Source organism: Larus michahellis, chromosome 3 (assembly GCF_964199755.1).
Source record: "Larus michahellis chromosome 3, bLarMic1.1, whole genome shotgun sequence".
Lineage (NCBI taxonomy): Eukaryota > Metazoa > Chordata > Aves > Charadriiformes > Laridae > Larus > Larus michahellis.
In genome coordinates, this window is record NC_133898.1 from 38,574,542 (window position 1) to 38,594,498 (window position 19,957).

The 19,957-nt window shown below is 38.6% G+C and overlaps 1 protein-coding gene across 3 annotated transcripts in view; it reads right to left on the reverse strand.

The window, feature by feature from the left end:
• Nucleotides 1-2,079: 2,079 nt before the first annotated feature.
• ZFAND3 (zinc finger AN1-type containing 3) overlaps nucleotides 2,080-19,957 on the reverse strand; it is a 150,042-nt gene continuing 132,164 nt past the window's right edge. For all 3 annotated transcript variants that reach the window (XM_074579724.1, XM_074579725.1, XM_074579727.1), the window contains one exon: nucleotides 2,080-10,607. In XM_074579724.1, the coding sequence (XP_074435825.1) occupies nucleotides 10,453-10,607 (155 nt within the window). In that variant the 3' untranslated portion in view covers nucleotides 2,080-10,452. The remainder of the gene's footprint in view (nucleotides 10,608-19,957) is intronic.

Genomic DNA, 19,957 nt, shown 5'->3' on the forward strand with positions numbered 1-19,957 from the left:
CATCACGGATTTCAGCAGTCCAGGGTGGCAGAGGGAGTTCTACTCTTTTCCGTTCTCCTCTAGAGCTTTTGATCATTTACAACAGTGTTGATCTGCCACTTGTCTGAGAAAGTGGGTGGATGTTATTGCAGAGGAGGTCAGAAGCTCTTTCGTACTGCTGTAGGAGAGGGTCTGCAGAGTACAGGCAGATCATGGCCAAGTGGCGTAGGGGCAGAGCATGAAACTAATACAGGAGATGCCTCACTAGCTCCAGCGCCAAACAAACACTGTACTGTCAGTATCTCACACATTGCTACCCTTTTCTCCTGCCTGTCTACCAAAGTTGGTGCAGGACATCTCACTGTGACTTCTTTCCACAGTATCAAGGTTTTGAAGTCTTCTCTACAGAGGGTTTGGCGCATAGGTCTCAGCCTGGCCCAGTGACTCTGAACTTCTTGATACTGCCTGTCACTTTGGAGTGATGAGGAACTTGGGTGCCAGTCACACTGGGGATGACATTTCTTTGCTGGTTTGGCATAGTCAGTAGGACAAACACACAAATAGAGCTTGATTCTTGTACAGGGGTGCGTTTGGACTGTAAGTCCGCATCACATCATGTATAACCACATTCAAATAAATTCAAGGTAAGTGGATAGAGCCCAGTATTACTTCTCGATCCTTGCCAAATTACATGAACAAATTGATGAACTGCCTGCAGGTGAAGGTTGCATAGTCTGTCATCTCTGATCAAATAATGTCTGTGTGTGTGAGAGTATTCTGTGAGCGTCCTAAGCCTGTTGCAACTCCAGGAATGTGACCAGGTTCCATATCCTTGAGAAAGAATTTTCTTGTCTCTCTCTTGCTCGTGGTTTTTTTTTTGGGTTTTTTTGTGGTTTTTTTTGTCGTGTGTGACTAAGTCTTAGTTTGCTCAGCACCTCACAATAATAAAGAAGTTGTTACAGTTTCTCCATAAGGCCCACATACCACCAGGGAGGTAATAAAAACGACTGGTTAGAATAGCATCATGTAAACTCTTTATCTGCTGCAAACCTTTGAAGTTCAGCTGCCTTCATTGACTGTAAGAGTTGGCGTGCAATGCTTGTACTTTTGTCTGGTTATGCTGGCACAGATAGAGCCCCAGCAGTCATGGGTAGAAGACCGAATAATTTGTATGCAATAGAAGCATGGCATGAAGAATGTGCTTCTGGCTGAAGTGAGCAAGTCACTTTATCACTGGGGTATTTTTTAAACTGAAGACTATTTACCTGGCAGCTGTGAATTAACGTGCTGATGAATTCTGTGCAGGAAGACTTTACACAGGTACCTTGGAAGAATTTACTACTTCAGATTTCTCTGTTTTTCTGTATTTAGGGGATCGACACCTTAGCCATATGCTCTAAAATAAAGGATAAAAATTAGCGATTCTAAGACTTAATGCTTTCATTCTTTTCGTATGCTTTGGAGTAGCAGTTATCTAGTAATGGAATTACACAGTATCCACAAACTGTAGTTCACAGCTAAGCACTCTCAAACAGAAAATTACACCAAGAAATTCATAAACAGTAAGAATAGCAAGGGTCAGACTGTCTTACCGTGAAGAATTATATGGTGCGGGAAGCCTATTGCCTTTTATTCTTTCTGTTAATGCTCCAATCTCAGCTCTCATGGTGCTTTCTCAGAAATCAGAAATGTTGTATTCAAAACACATCTCAGAATTCTATTTTGGTGCATTTTACACAAAACCGTGTAATCCGTATGGTAGATATTTAGCTCTATCTGATAGGTTTTATCGTCAGACTGCTCTCAAAATAATTGATCCTCCTTGCCGTTAGTCTAGAAGGGTGCTGAATGTTGGCTAAGGAAAACTGATCCATGGTGACATTAAGTGACTAAATGAGGGCTGGTGTGAAACAAATGGTTAAAGACTGCATGAATCTTTCTGCCTTGTTGGATGTATGCAAGTTGCATAGGGCCTAACACTTGTTTCAGTTCCTGCGGATTTAAGTTCCATAGGCTGCTGAATTTCCTTCCCTACCTTTCTGCTATCAGCCAAAGGCTGATAAAAGAAAGCCACCACAGAAATCACAATTCAATCACAGATCATCACTGTCTTGTTTAATACATTATATCTCTTTATAAACAATTTTATTGTCTCACACAACAAACGTGATTAGAAAAAGCCGGTACAATGTACAACTGAATTGCCCTCAGGGACTCATGGATGATAGGATCTGTGAATCCTGAGATCTTTCAGGGCTTGGGATAACAGTGCAGAGCCAGTGGACAACTTGCACATGCCTGCAGCTGAGGCAGCATAACTGGCTTTCCCTTTATTATCCAGACTGAGAACAACAAAGGCGAGGAACTGGTTCTGATTTATGTAAGGAGTTTGACTTGGGTGTACTTGACCCATGGCTTCTACGTCAGTCAAAGCTGTCTGTTGCAGTAGTTGCGATGGTTGAGAATTGTCGTCGTGAAGCTTGACGTAAAGAAAACAAACCAACCCATAGTATCAACCACATGCTAATAATTTTAAATAATTTGTGTGATTGGTAAACATTTAGCATTACTTGGCAAATGAGCGATAACTTTCTATTTTATCCACAGAATAACAGCATTGGGTTAACAATAGAAAGAAAGATTTAAAGGCAGAACAAAGACAACATTTTTTATTCTTGGTCTGGATGGGGTTTCGGTACCTGTAAAGGTACTATTAAACGCTGCTTTCATATCTCTAGTGGCTGTAGTATCAAGCTAGCCTTAAGGTTCCTTGTATTGAGAAAGGCCACAGAGAAAGTTAAGAGCAATGAAGAAGGAGTTCAAATTGGAAGTACAACTCAGCCTTAATGGTATTTGCTACAGTGCATTAAGACAGCTCTAGGAATTTCATATACTAAACAGCAGCAGTCATTTAACACTTAAAAATAATGTTTTCATTACAGAAGGAAACAGCTACTGGCAATACAAACCTCAGTGCCTTATGTGCTTATCTCTACTGTTACGTTGTCTTCGCATAGACTCTGTCTTTGAGCACGGCACTGGCGTGGGGGGGTATTGTAGTTGATGAGGGAGATTCTGCAAAAGGGGTGACTGAGAAAGCCTATGGAAATTACAGCAGTGAAGTCAGGGAGTAGAGAAATGAAGGCCTGCACGAGGGATAGAACAGAGGCTGACAGAGGTATTGGGTAAGTTTCAAATAGCACGTATTTCCCTGCTCTCACTAATTCAGCAGGAGTTGCTGCCTCAAAGTATTGCTATTAAGCTGTAATATGGTTAGCAGCACCTAGCTGATCCTACACCTACACACACACACCCTTCATCCACCCTTTCACAGAGTCCCATGCCCCTAGGAACAGCATGAGACACAAATATCTGTGACCTAGTTGTTAGCATTTACTCAAACTTCTCAGCTGTTAGGGGGGAAGTATTATTAATGGCATTGGAAATGAGCATAATGGTGCATCCGAGACTAAGTCTGTGGTAATTCATAGAATACCAGGTTGGAAGGGACCACAAGGATCGTGTCGTCCAACCTTTCTTGACACAAGCGTGGTCCAGGCAAGGTGGCCCAGCACCCTGTCCATCTGAATCTTAAAAGTGTCAGATGGTAGGGAATTCACCACTTCCCTGGGGAGATTATTCAAATGGCTGATGGTTCTCGTTCTGAAAAATTTTCTTCTGTCCAATCGGTATCTCCCCAGGAGTAACTGTGTTGATAACGATTAAACTACAGCTAGTATTAAATAGGCAAATTGAGATATTATGACAGGCTATACTTCCCCAGAAGACAAGCCAGACAAGGACTGATTATATGTGTGTGGGTGTGCAGAAAGTGAAAGCTGTTTTTAGCTGAGAAGTGTAGTTCTGCTTCAGCCATGTGATGTCCCAGGAGATTTGTGTGTATGTATGTGTCCATATATGGAAAGATCCATTTGGAACTATTATTTTTGACAAGACCTGAGACCAAACACTCAAAAACAGAAAGAGAAAACACTGGGTGTGCAGTGTGACTTGAAGATAGCTGTAGAATTTGTAACTGCTGCTTACCTGATGAAGAGTATTTTAATCTATATAAACATGGGGGGTAACGAAGGGGGATGGCTGCATGCAGACAGCATAAAGGTAATGCCTCTGGCTGCTGTGCATGTGACAGACTATCCAAAGGGGCAGGATTCATGCAAAGGTGATACAGGTGGATCAGTTAAAACATTTTTTGCTAGCCCTCTTTTTAAAACTCTAGTGCAGACAAAAACAGTTGTACTAGCCATCAGTGTTTAACTGAAATTTTAACATTGTCGGAGCTCATAATCTTCCTCATGCTGCTGCTAAATGTAGTATGTTAAAAGATGTCTCCATAAACTGGTCCAGTTAAAGCTTTCAGGAATCTAAAGCAAATGTAGTATACTTTCAATTCTGCAGAAGAAGAAAAAAAAAAAAAAAGACAAACTATTGCGAGAAAGAAGAATGAACTCTGAATTTCTCAAGTAGAGGGCTCAGAGTCTCTTCTCCCTCCTCTGAGGCTTACATTTATTTGCTTCTTTGAAAACTAGAGAGATGATACAGAGCATTTCAGGAGTTAATAGTGAACCTTTCATTTAGGTTTCTTAATGCAGAAGTGCTGATCATGCAGGCCTTCCTTTCAAAAGATGATACAAAAAAACCCAAACACCAAACAGGCATGGCATTAGGGATTGCTACTTTGCCTCAAAGAGATCCTGAACAGTTTAAGAGGAGAAAAACACCCCAACATTTTCGAATGTGCTGAGAACCTTAAAGAGAGCTCCTTCTGGTGTTGCATCTCTGATACAGAGGATGACTTCAAAACTTTGCTTTCAGAGATGTCAACTTTTTTTATTTTTTTTTCCTCCTTTAAAAACCCTGAAGCCTTTAGAACTCTAGTTAGAATGTGGTTTCCTATCCCCCCGAGCACATTTGGTACAGGGCAGGAAAGTGTCTTCTGCAACTCACAAAAGAACAAACAGGCCTACGCAATGAGGAAATAGTGGGTACCATCTCCTGTCCTTTTGCGTGAAGGGAGAGCCGACAGACAAGAGTAGGTCTCTATAATTTTATTCTCATCACTTACACAGTCACTGCACCTAACTAGCTTTGCACAAACCTAGCAGAAAGGAACATTCTGCTTATGGTTAAACCATCGCCATTAACGCCACTAGAAGAACAAAACCCTTTTGTTAGAGGATGCAGTCATCATCTTTAAAAACTATATATAATTTCAGTAATCTCTTCCTAATGCTTCAGATGCATGTATTGAATTTGAAATACTTTACAGTTAGTCTTAAAAAGTTCTGCTTGTTTTTCTTCCACAGAAAATAGCAGCATACTGCAAAATAGGAAGGTCCTGTAGCAAAATATGTAGTTATTACTAAATAATCCATCAAAAATGTTTTCTGACAGTCCTGTTTCATTTCTTTGCATATAACATATGTTGCAGAATTGACTCAGACAAACTCTACACAGGTATATTCACAAAGATAAAGCAAAACAGTTTTCTGTAGTACCAAGTCAAGAAAGTTGGTGCTATTTGGCAAGTAATTCTTTGCCTCTTCACCATTTTATGCTCTGAGCTGACTTGAAGGGGAAGGTGGATGTGATCTCTAAGCACTTGTCATTTTGCATCCTCTGCCTCCTGCTTTCAGGCCTTCTTTCCTCCCGACTCAACTTCAGATTGGAAGATGGGGCATGCAGAGTTCACAGGAAGGTGTATGTGAACAGTATCATGGAACTGAAGTTCAAAACACCCATAGCCCAACATCCAGAACAAGTAAATCACGTCCACATTCAGTTAATTGAAGAAATAACCTATCACTGTAGTAAAATACAGAAGGAGGTTATCAATTCTATAGACCAACGTCCATATTTTAATCTGCTTGAACTAATGTGCAGGGGCTTGCAAGAAAAAAAAAAAAAAAGTTGATGCTTTTTTTCCTGTGGTGAGTACTGAAAAGCCAAAAAGAGCAGAACTACTTTCAAATGTCCAGCTGCGCATGCTGACTGCCTCAACAAAAAGGAAAAAAGAATGAAGACCAGGAAGAGAAAGAAAAGTATGTCCTTCTCACTGATGTCTTCGAGAACTGTCATTTAAGAGTGGCTCTTCCCAGCAGCATTAACGCATGTTCTTCTGGAAGAGCTGCTAATAGTGAGAGATACAGCCCACTATTGCACAGGTTCGCCATGTAAAACGTATTCGCCATGTAAAAGTATTTTGAAGAGTTTTTCCAGTGTGGTCCTTTCTGTAGCAAAGTGTGCACAGACACAGTCTCAGCTAAGCGTAAGATTGTGAATCGGTTACACTAGAACTGTATTCTTACACAGCAGCTCCTGCCACAGCAGCTTTTGAGTTGAATCTGCTTCTATTTATTTTTGTCCTGTGTGCAGACTTCTAATCAGGTATTTGAATGAGGAAATTAAGATCTGGTGCCAATTAATACAGTTCATTTTAAGCAGCGTTGTCTTAAATGTTTCCATTTGTTGTGTAGGTATAAAAGTTCCCAGGAGCATACAAAATTATCTCCAGCGTGAATTGGCTACAATCTCATCGTGACATTAAGGGATTACTTTGATTAGACCTTCTCTTCACTGTTCCACTGATGACTGACAATTTCAGTAACTACACTACAACAAAGAGAATGTTAATTCATTTGTTTGGGCACTTAGCTGTGTATGCTTCAGCTGTAAGCATAGGTGCTGTCAGTTATTCCACTGATGCATTTCTTGGAGTCTATTTTAAGACCTGCATTTTTATGACACCATTAGTATCAGTTTTCTTCCCTGTTGAGTCTTTGTACTGAAATGGTCATTGTAAGATCAAAAAAAAGTGCTTTTATCCCTTAGAGATTTATATCTAAATTGTAGCACAGTCACAGAAGGAACTGCTACAATTGTAGAATGAACTGAACACCACAATGAGTAATGAGAAATTAAATATAAACAGGACATTGTGTTCAAGAGGCCAGGGGATTACAGTTTGTCCAAAACAAGAAAGTCACGCAAAATTCAAGTTTTGAATGTATTTGTCACCTTCCATGGAGTAGATAAAAGCAGTAAACATTACCTTTTGGACCGCTATAATTGCACCAGGACTCGTTCTCAGGTACCTCGTTTTACAGTTACATTGCTTCTCATTCAAGACACTAAACTGCTTCAAAACAGAAACCAGTGCAATTAAGGACAGGCTCTGCCATAGCAGCCGTCATGGGCAATTCCTATTTTTCCTTGAAGCCTTGGCACCCAGCTATAGGTTTGAAACTTGATGAAAAGGCAGAGCTGTTTTATGTAACTTACCTTTACTATAAGACAGCCATCTTGTTCAAGAATCACGCAGAGTTTTATAATTGAAAGTACCATATGAATTTGAAGAAAAAAAATGGGTATACATGTCCCATGAATCAGGCACAATTTCAATTCCAAACAAATTTCAAAATTGTTTTTAAATAATTACCTTGATATTCTCTCTCCCTCTAATACAGTTCATTGTTTTTTAATTAGCCTTATGTTTCTACCATCTAAATGATTAAGAAACAATAGTTATTCCTCTACTTATCCATTATGAACACAGCCCATCATGACTTGGAATACAGCTACTCTAGGTGCAGAAGTTGACAAAATGCATGAAAGAACATTTAAGATTTTTTAAAACTTTGATGCCAATGATATAGTGCACAGTGTGCATTTGACTTAAGAGTATGAACAACTTGTTCATTTGATTACTATATCTAACCTCAAAATTAAATTGACCAATACTCAGGCTATACTAGATTTAGCCAGATTTGCTTACAAAATAAACTTGAACCCAGCAGAAATATTATCCTCCCCTTCCAAACTGGCGGAAAATAGTCCCACATTTCACCTATTGTAAATTCAACTTGAAGTTACTGACTAATGTTGGCATTTTTCCCATTCATATTTCTTATATGAACTTGCAGTAGAAATGGTGCAAAATAGCAAGACTTGTTGGAATAGGCAGAAAGGAATTCAAACTTTAATCTGATTGGTTTAATTTTTTTTTAGCAGGAGGAAAAAGAATAAAGTTACAAGATTCTTTTAATATTTTCACAATGTTAAACTAAAACTGAGCTCTAGGCTACATGTGTAAGTAAATCTAGAACACAAAAGGGTTAAATAAGATCTTCTTTTAAGATACAAGAACTTAAGCTTTCTTTACGTTTAACAAACTTCACAGAACAGATACTGCAAAGGAACAACCCCCTCCCCAACTTTTTTGTTTAAAGTGAACATTGTCCATAATTCACATGAACTTTAAGTAGTGTTCTCTCAAGAGCCGCCTTGAAACCGTCTGTGCACTTGTAATGAGATTAAAGAGAATATTAAGGAGGAACAAAATAGCATCTTCAGTATTAATGCAGAAAAGTCTTGTGTATCAATCAGAATGCCCATCAAAAGCTACTCTGTAGGAAAAGAAAGTGCATATCACAGCAGCCGCCAAAATCCGTGTTTTTTTTAAACTCCTCACGGCAAATGTAAATAATATCCTTGGACAGTCCCTCTCACCAGGACCATTTCCTGAAAATGTAGCACATTACAGAAGATTTTGCTGCTGGTTTCATATTCTTGAATAACCACAATAATAAAAAAAAAACAGCTTGCCTTTCGGATAGCTTGCATTTTATAATGACGGGACACTTCTGATTTGCTTCATGGTTAATTAATGCTAATACAGTCAGATGCTGCGTGTGTGTGTGTAGAGACATATATGTCGTCTTTTTTTTTTAAAAAATTAGTTGTCTCCTTGCTAAATGCTCCTAGCTGGCTACCAAAGTAACAATATAATTTGGCCTATAAGGAGTTAGTTACCTGTAACAAGTAGAATGCAGGATGACTCATACAAACTTACTCCCCAAACGCTGGCGTTTTTCAAGTGACACATTACTTCACCCCTCTGATGTTTTATATCTGCCCAGTATTTGAAAAGGAGACAAAATCTTCCCTCCCTCAGGTTTTCTTACAAATTTACCTGATTGTTAATGCCTTACAAATAGACTGAGAAGCTAAATTCACTCAGGATTAAACTGGGCCACATTGGTACTAATCCTTTTTACCTGCGTAAACCCTGTGTGCAGCAGGAGACGTGCTGATTATTCTGTTTGCTTTTTTATGTTTCCAAACTGACAAGACTGGTGCAATTCAGTTCAGCTCAGCTCAACGTGACATACTGTAATACAGAACCATAGGTCTAAACAGATCCAAAACATTCTACTCATGTAATGCTTTTCACATTCACTTGCTATACTTGCTTTGCAATAGATGCGGGCAGAGATTTTCATGAGAGCGTTCAGCTGCATAGAAAGAGGGCTGATGTAGCCCGTTTGATTATCTCATTGACACTCTGGAAGCGAGGAACACAAACTCAATCTGATAAAGGGTGTTTTACCGGTTGTTCCCCAATACTGTTACTGAATTCCGTTTGCTACAAAATGTCCTTTTTTTTTTCCCCAATATATAAGTCTAGCTACAGAAAGTCAGTCTGTAGAATCCAGCCATGGCTACTGTGCTGTGAATTAGCCTTATTTGATCAATTATCAGATACCTGCACTTAGCAAAAGGCAAACAAGAGCCAATCAGGTTTCGGCCGGTGGGAATGGCTGCACTGCTCAAGGTACGTGGAACCTGTTCACACAACTCGTAGAATCTCTGTGGATGCCATGTAAAAAGTATGCACCATTTACTGCTCTGGGATGGAGTTGGCTTTAAAGTGAGATCATAATTTAACTGAGAAGAAAGAAAAAAAAACAACAAAAAACCCTGATAGGTTCTTTATAGTAAGATAGATATAAAAATTTTTCATAAGAATCTCTGTCCCCCTTTCTTTTTGGCTTCCTGGGAAGAACCAGAAAGATGTTCCTACCCCAACAGAATCCCTGATGCTGGTGACACTGCCTAACTCAAAAGCCACACGCGATGAAGGCACGAGTGACCAGTCAGGTCTTCTGGGCTTAAGCAGCTGCAGTTGCTGCTCTTAGTAGTATTTCACCTCCTCAGGATTCACTAGCAGTGAAGAGGTGAAAGGCTGCACATTAAACAGTTTGTCTGAAAGCCATGTGCATAGCAAACTTTTACACCAGCTTCTATACGACTATTTGTTTTAAACTCTGCAGCTGGAATGTTTCCAGCGTAAGGCTTTTAGAGTGACTCCAGCAATAACAGAAGCCTTTGGATTTTTCTTGTTTTGTTTAAATCCACTAGCCATGCTCAAAAATAATATTTCTTCATGTTTTATTTTTATACGGTGGCTAGCAGGCACCTTAGTAACCAGCCAGAAATCAATTTCAACCACCATCAACCCCTAAACTACAGTACCAGGACGGTTGGCTAAAGAAAGGAAACTGATTGGCTGTAGTCTGAAACTTGCCTAGTACAAGGTGTCTGGCTGACTTTGTCCTAAATAAGGCTAACATTAGTGAACTAAGAGAACAGCATTTGGTTGCAGTCTTGCACTCAGGAACATCCTTCGCCAATGCGTTGGCAAGATCTCCCTACTTTCCGATCCAGTTTCACCATTTTCATAATGGCTTCCTCACGCCCACGTCCCATGTGGTCAAATGTGCAGTCATGTTGTTCAGGCAGGCGATGTAACATACAGAACACGTAACCTACCGTGGAAAGGGAGAAAAAAAAATACAGTTAGGGACTTGTGGTAAAAGTGGCAGAATCTTACCCAAATCAGAAGTGAATCCCTCTATAATCTCCCTATTGGGGGATTACTCAGTTCTCAAAAATTAATGCCAGCTTTAAGTTTTTACTTATCTTCCTTACAGGGTATTAACAAATATCTGATTATTTACTGCACTTCCGTGAGTATTTATCAATACAGTATCAAAAGCTCAAGTCATATTAGGTTTGTGGGGTTTTTTTGCCATCCTGTCATCTTAGAGCGGAAGCCCCCAAAATCATCTAAACTAGGTGTGCCCAGATAGTAAACAAAGATGATGGGGTTTTTTTTTTAAAAAAAAACAACAACAAAAAAAAACAAACCAAAAAACCCAAAAACCCAACCTGATCACCTTCACTGAACTCTTTTCTGCTTTATGTGGAGCTGGTTGTCATCTCTGAAATTCATGCCTACGGTGCTTCAGGTTTAGCTCCCAAGCAGGCATTCAGGTCAGAACTGTTAAATCTAAGCACCTTACTTCCTCCGTACTGCCAGCACCCCGCCTTGGCAGTGACTGCAGGAGAGTTCACCACTCCACCACTGTTCCAGTTTTCAGAAGCTTCTCTTCATGAACTGGTCTGACACTAACCACAGGGGGTGAACAGGCATTTGACACAGGGACATGTTATGCCACATCATCTTGCTCTGTAGCTGAAAAGATGTAGGTTATTGTCTCTCTGTCTAAAGCTAGTCAACGTTGTTCAGTTTTCCAGGGAGCATGTGATTCAGAAACATGGCAATACTTCTTCCTGTGGGTGAGGAGGGCATCTTCAGTAGCCACCTCTTTTTAGTCTACAAAGAAAATCAGCTTTTTTTCTTATTTGGCCCTAACGCTTTATAACAGTAAAGAAATTGCCTCAAATTTCCTACCTCTAAAATGAATGTTACATAGTGATAAATAGTATTAAGATGATAGGGAAAAGAGTCACACGGTTACAGGGTTCGCGTAGTCCACTGTATATGAAACGAAGTCTGGTAATTGCCTATGCTGCAATATTTTTCCTGCATGATGGTGCCAAGAGCATCACTCTGCCTCTCACTGAATGCTTTATGTTACTGCTGCTCCTTGAATGCTCAAAAGATATTAAAACCACAAAACAGTGATATGTGAGAGATGGAAAAGTGAGTGAATGATTGAGAATGTGTGTTTGTGCAGATATATACATGCACACATATATATAAAAATATGTGTGTAAACTATTTCCTGGACTATAAAACAGCAATTGTAGGAGAGAACAAGAGGCTACGTTTATGTTTGTGTGATTGTTAAGAAAACAGAAAGGGGAAGAGTATCACACATGGAATTATTAAAAAAAAAAAAGAAAAAAAAAAGAAAAATTGATTTATCTTTGCTCTTTGTTTCAATAGCACCAGCTATGAAATGACATGTCTATTATCTGTGGCTGGCTTTGAAATCCAAAGCAAAAAAGACTGCATTGGTGTATGTGATTCAGAAATATGGATGGAAAGATGCAGATTGAACTGATATATATCTTGCCCCTTGCAGTCATTGCCTCCACTTCAATCTCAGTCTGGGTCATACCACACTCAAGTGTGACAAATATCTTTCTTGAGGTGCCAAAAATTCAAGGTCTGATTGTTAAAATGAAAACATCCTTGGACTATAGTTTCAGTACTGAACAGGCATTTCACTCAATTCTCTCTTACAGAAAGCATGGACTGAAGGCTTCCCTTATTTATTGAAATAAGACTTCAAATTACTGAACCAACGGCCACTGCAGACACAAGAACACATAAATACCTGACTAGATGAGCTCAAAAATCAAGTTCGTCATCGTATCTGCAATGGATGCGTAAGAAGCAGATGCAAGAAACCCTGCAGATATGGATTGTGTTGAAGTCGTTTCAGTCCCTTGTAGGTAAAAAATGGTTTTAAATCCTGATGGTTTTACGGATTCTCTCCACATGGTTAAGAGCCATATGTAGAAATGCTATTTAATTTTATCTAAAAGACATCTTGAACATGTATACAATCTTCTGTGCAGCTTCAGTAAGACCCTTTTGACAATTCTGCATGTATTTTCCTATTAGATTTATACAACATGATTTATCACTTTTGAGCATGATCGTTCAATTACCACATCCTCACCTTCTACAAAGCCTCCTGCCTTTTGTAGAGCAGTGACATTCCTTTCTACTTTGCCACCCCTCCAATACAATCTATTCTGTGCTTTGTGGTATCTTTATTTCTTTTTTGAACACCTTTTAGTTCTTTTTAGAGCACCTGTATTCACGTAGGAAAAGCTGTACTGTATACTATTTTTATTCCAGATGAAACATATTATTTATTTTTTCTGTTTGTCAAGTATTTCCTTATGCATTCTTGAACAGAATTTCAATAACTGTCAACAAAGAATAGCAGGTGATTTTAATTCTCCCAGACTATGGGAAAAGTGTTTCTAATTTCAGCAACTAAATGATCAAAACCTGTTATTCATATATCTATTTAAATACATACTGCTAATTAGAACTGATAATACCTAATGAAAGAATACCCAAGCACATTTTGAACATTACTAAAGATAGTTTTGTATATATATTGGCTGTTGTTATGGAGAGGGTTTATTTGTGTTTAATTAGCAACAGAGATCTCTGGAAGTCTCATTTCCAAAAGAGACTTAAGATCTTCAGTCCCATTGCTGCAAATGCCTAAGTCGCTTTAAACACTGGAACTTGTATTTTTTTAGGTTTTATTTAAAATTTAAAGGACTTGAATACTGTTATACAGTAAGCACTTGGTTCAGTAACAGTAGTTCTGAGCATTTTTTCATTAGTTCAGAGTGGATATATTCAATTAAGTTATTACTGCTATATTCACTCCTTGCTTCTTCACTGGTCTGGAAATAAGAGTGTCCATTCTGTGGTCTGTGTGTGCACAAGTGCCTGATGTCGTATCGAGACCATCAGTTTTTATAATGGTTCCATTCTTAACTTACATGCACTGGGACAGAAGGCCAATATATGTACATCTGTTTTGATCCTTAAAACCAATCCAGATTGAGAGGTGATTTTTTTTCCTCCCAAGAACTCTGCTTTTTTGGTTATAAAGCAAGTTAGATTACTGAACTCTTGCAGTGTATTTACAGTTAAGTTCATTATGGGAGATACAAAATACACATTGTCTCCCCTAAAGGATTTTACTGCAGAAATGCTTCTTTTAATGCACTGTAACTAAAAGACGAAATAAATAACTTTCAGCTAGGGGAAAGAGCATTGGAAAAGGGAATCCATCTGCAAACTAAAGTTAAGTTTACCCTAGTCATCAACCAAAAACATGCCAGACTTCCACTCCAAGCACAGAAGATGTCAGTCTAGTAAATGTAATAATACATCTCCCAGCATTACAATTGTTGTTTTCCTGATATAAGAAGTAAACTATGAAGCACCGACTCCTCAGGCCTCTAATGCAAGCATCTTGGAAAAACATTATGTAGCGCCTCAAAACTTTTGAACTCCTCTAAGCACACCAGAAATTACTTCACAATATATCATCAAAAATTCACTTTGATTTCATCACCAGAGCATAGATGTTTAAAGTCGTAAGGCAGTGTACCATCTCTGCCTTACTTGTACCATGCAGGTGAGCCCTTTACATGCAAAAAAACATCATTCAAAGGAAGTCTGAGATTGCACAGAAGCAACTGTGAAGTTGCTTTCATCATTCCTGAGGAATCTGCTGGGAAAAGGCAATTGGAGAGGACAGAAAACAAAATAATCTTCCATATTCGAGACCAGAGAATACCACAGACCTACAGTTCCCTGTGTGTGGGTGATGATGAAAAATGACTGCGTTTTCCTCATTGTTATATGCAAGAGCACTGCCTAGATGGGAGTATGAAATGACAATAAGCAAATATTTCAACTAAAACCTACATTTAATTCTTAACTTTCTGTCCTTGAATTCTGAAAACGGTAAGCTGCTAAAATACCAACAAAATGGTACGTGAAGCATCAGAATCAATTCAACTAAATGGCATAATAATCCAGAACACAAAAGCCAAATTGTAATTTTGGAGGGTCCCTGATTTAGTTAAATTTCTTTTTTCTTTTTGTTAGCTCCACAGAAAGCAGTCAGACTTTCTGGAACACGGCACAAACACCCAATAATTGGATTACTGCAAACTACCTACAGGGAAGCACAGCACACTGGTGGGACTACTCTAGTGGATGTCCTTGGCCAGGCATGGAGTCCCAGACTCTTCTAATATACTGCTGGAGAACATCACGCTGTTACACAAGATACATAACAAATATAATGATCCCTGTTACACGAATAGCATTATGATAGAAAGGAAGCTCCTTTTCCCGCTCCAAGATTCTGGTCCTAATCTCATTGACGAGGCATTCAGAAAGCTGCAAAGGGAAGACTCAGAATACGTGAGCATATTTTGAAAAGTGGTATAAGTGCCAAAAAAGCTTATTAAAAGTTCATACATCTTACACATTTACAAAGTGGCTTAAAAACATTTAAAAGTGCCCCCATTTGAAACATCTTGACGTGTATTACCTAAAAAGTAGTTGCCTGCTGCCACAATTACCATACAAAATCAGAGCTTCCGATACTTCAAAATCATCTTACCTGTCCCCTAGTACAGCTATTTACCATTTTCATTCCCAAGTTAAAATGCAGAAGTAGAAAACTTCCACAATTTGCAGCCATTTCCAGATTTTATTTAATGAACAACTTGTGTTTGTATAGGTCCCCCTATACAAAGCCTATTCAAAAATGGTCTTAATGATGGCACAGACTTCTTCCTGTGCAGAATTCTCTGCTGTATGCGTTGGCTTCTTCACGTGCTTCACAAGAAATTTTACCTTCCTTGCTAATCTGAAATTCTAATCAGCAAGAGGTTCAAACAGAACTTAAAAATACCTTGTAACCCTAAGAGATAATGGTGCTGCAAAAATTCTCTACCAAAGGTGTATTATCTAGCAAGGTATGTGTGAGTCTTTATGCAGACTTCTGTGCAAGAACAGATTTTTAATCTATTTTTAAAGGCGAACATACCTACAGGATATCATACAACAGAGCAAACAGAGGCAGATTAGCCATCAGAGAAGATTAGCTCATGCAGTGATACATGCAGCTGCAGCACTGTTCAGAGTAACTGGACATCATTCCCCAAAAGCGTCTATTAATCCCCAAAACAATAATTATGTATCTCCTCCATCCCTTCCAACTGTCCATGTGTTGTAAATTATACTAACAATAAAGCTATTTTAAAAAGTGCGAGAGGGAAATCTGTTTTTTCCTCTCTTCAAGACATGGAATAGGTACGAAATGAATCTAAGAGTGGAACAAATAACTACCAAGACACAAAGCCAAGATCCTAAAGACTTGTTCATCAAGTACCTCACAAAACACTTGCTCTCTGGATTCCAGTACAATCCATCTCTTTCCCCTAGTATTTTGGAGATTGTTTGAAAAGAACATCCAGCAATGGAAGAAGTAAAAGCGTGCTATAGCCCAGCCTAGCAAGATTTCCAGCGCAGCTTGTATGCACTGCTATTTTACAGTATAAAAATGTTCTAGTCTGCTGATATCTTGTATTACTCTCCTTCTAGACAGCTCCATTCTTGCATATACTCTAATTATCTCTTCTCTTTCTTCTGTGGGGAATGCTCTGCACTGGCATTGTCAGCTTTCATTACACAACTCAAGGAACATTCAGTTTCACTGACATTTTCTATAAAACCAAACCAAATCCCAACAAGGTAAACAACAAGCATTTGGAAATAAGTGAGCTAAACTATTCTCCTGTTTCTCTTTCCCAGCTTTGCAAGATGTCACACACTTTGATTAAGTGCTAAATAGTTCAGAATAACTTGACTAGGAATCTTGTCGTTCCTTCCCATGGGGAAAGGGGAGTAAGCCACATTATGGGGAAGCTTTTTAACCAAATAGATGTATTTATTAAAACTGCACAAAACATAGCTTGAGGCAGTCCTTTCTATCATTTCCACTCCAAGAAGACTGGATGGGGAATGTTATCCTCTAAGTGCTCAAAGTTAGAAGTCTCTAAATAATAATGCACAGTATCTTAAATATTGCCATGTTCGTTCACAAACAGCACAGCTGCAAAAGATTCAGGAAAACACACAGTAGGAAGACCTGTACTTTGCTTATCAACTTGTTTTTCTAGCCATCTGCTATGGTCACTGAAATTTGCTTTTCAATATTTTCTTCTTTATATAGATCATCTATACTTACTCCTGACTACCAAAATGATAAACAGGAAAAGAAAAGAGGCGGTATAAAACACCTTCGAATGTTTCTTTTAATCTGCCAATCTGTCCCCAGGACTGGATGTGCACTTGGGACTTCCATCCTGCTCTTAAATCAGTCATAATCTCAGGTTTCATGCTAGAAGCACGCAGCTCCATGATATCTGTGATGCTACATAAAATTTTATGTCTGAGACTGAGGATGCTTACACGATGCTGCAGATTCATTTTGCATTTGTACTACTGGGTTTATGGTTTGGAGAAAAGAAGGGAACAAAGTATTTTTTTTTTTTCCTTTCTTGCTCTATTTTGCTGTCTGCCACAAAGAGGGTAAAGCAATACGTATGGACACACATTAGAGACAAAAAAAAGCTACTGGTGAAAAAAACTGCCCTGGAAATGAATGGAAGAAATTGTATACATCATCTTAATCCTGTAACAGCCACTGGACAGGTATGGTTAAAGATTCTGCAAGAATTCTTTAGACTGCAAGGCAAAAACTTTGTATTTCCAAGTTTAGTCACGTATAACCTGTGTTTCAAAGTGTCTTCTGTCTATTTTCCTGAAGATCGTAAACCTGGGAAGCTGCTTTAGGGAACACACAGGAGATGCGGTTTTGCACTGTGGATACTGCAAACAAACTACCTTTTATCCCAATTTGTGCTAATTTCAAATTCACTTTCCTATTTATCTTACTACTTTACTTGCACAGAAAGCTGTCAAACTATTTTTTCCTACATTAAATGTGACACAAATTTTGAACAGAGAATTTATATCACTTGAGGACAGAGCACATGCTGATTTTTAAGTATTTTGGGTTTTTTTAATCAACAATTCTTAAGGAAGTTCTATGTAAAACACTGTTCTACTCCTTGACCTTGGAACTAAAAAGAACTCAAACAGTTTCCTCCTGGTTCTTTGAAGACAGTGTACTTGGAGTGGGAAAAATTAAGAAACAGCATTCTCCTAGATTCAAGTCCTGCCTTTGCTCTAGCGGATACCAACTCCACAGAAGTAGGGAGCATCTCCAGGAACAGAACTGAGGTTTTCAGGAAATAATTTTTTAATTTCAAAGAATCCTCAATGAATCAAAGTGATAAAACCAGCATACCTGCTTTGTAATAATTAAACTGCAGGTCAGGTCTTACTAAAGTCATGATTATATCTCAGTTCCGCCACATACCACAGAATAACGGTGGTTAAATCTTTTGGTTTGAACCAAATATTTTTCTTGCTCTACAGAACACATACACATAAAAATAAGTACTTTTGTATCACAACTTCTTCGCCTCACTATTCATCATTCATGAGTTAAGGCCAACATCTATCAGAGACAGTCTAACGGAGCAACTTAGGTATGTGATTACTCTGAGGGATACAGCACGCAATGCTCTTTTCTAAACTGCTTTATACCTCAGAAGTCACTGGCCTACACACTTCATCTTGTATGCTCCCCTTCCAACCTTATACACTGTCCTCAATTTTTTGTCTAAGTTGCAATCCACAGCAGCCAAGCACAAGCAGTAGTTGTGATACTACAAGGTGACGTATCAGCTAGCACAAATGGGGAGTTACCACTGGTCTGAAACATCTATAGAACTGGGGTATAATCCCACTTCATCTGAGGTGATAGATGCAACTTCCCAGAAATCAGCATTTTAATTTATCCCATACTTTCTCAATATAACCGAAAGAAACATTTTTCTCCAAAAGACTTGCACAATTGCTGAAGCACAAAGGCAAAACAGTTAAAGTTTAATTTAAAAAGAGAATTTTCAAAGGAACCATTTTGCTCCCAACAACTTGCAGCATCAACAGTGGTGCCAGACAGTGAACACCAACGCATGACTAACTTGAGGGAGAGGACAGACTAGGTTCAAAATTAAAAGTTTAGACTATAGGTAGGTGAAGAGAGCTTGCTTTTTTGAATAATCGTGTGATCTTGCAGTGATGTATCCAGGAGGAATTAATATTCACTGCTACGCTTGTAAAAGGAACATTCACTGCCATGTTTGCAGGGCTGAGAACACTGAAACAGCACTGTATCTCCCATATAATTCCTAGTTTCACAAAGTTATATCCTGTAGGATGTGGAAGAATGAATACAAAGAACAGGATATGGAGTAAAAAAGCAGAATTACGGCAAAAAAGCATCCTAGTGTTCAAGTGTAGACACCTAAAAAAGTAGGGGTAAACCATAATAATAGGTAACACTAGTAAATGGTAGTACTTCCTATGACGTAAGATTTTCCATAGGCTATAGTAGCATATGAGGAAGTATTTGTTTCCCACTCCAAACATTTAGATTTTAAAGAAGTGTGAAATCTTTAAAAAAAAAAAAAAAAGTCTCCCAAGAAAGGGCAGGTGGATGACAGAGTGACCCAAGCATTAATGCAAGGCCCTGCGCAGTGTTTGACATTTTCAAAAATGCTGGAGGAGTATTAATACTTCTAGAATTCTCTCTACACCAAGCCCACCTGAGCGGATACACTTCTCCCAGAAGCTGAGTATTTAATTAAAAGCCAAAGTGTACACAGTAATTTAATTAAAATAGCAAGCAATAGTGAGCGATTCAATAATGTATGTGTATAATTTTGTTTAGCCCAATGAAAATGCAGGAATGATACGGCTACTAATAAGAACTGGAATGAATAATGAAAGGGTCTAACATACTGTATGTGTTCTATTAATTCTAATTGTTCTCCTGGATCCTGTCTGTCTTTTGAGTTCAAATCAACACATGCTGAATATGATTCCAGGTTTGACTTTCAGTATATTTCCTGAATTATATTATTTATGCTTTGGGTTTAAATAGCTTTCTAGAGGTTGCACCATATTGATCCACAGTCTGACAACGGCTAAGCTTGCTGGCCAAATCACTGGAGAGAAGCAGCTCTATTTCTTTTAAACCTAAATGAAATTTATTTTATGTCTTTATCCCCTATTTACACCTTGTGTCCAGGGTCTCTTAGATTACACATTCTGCTCCATGCAAGTCTTCTATTCCCGTAGCCTCTCGCTATTTATGTCAATAGTAATTCTTCT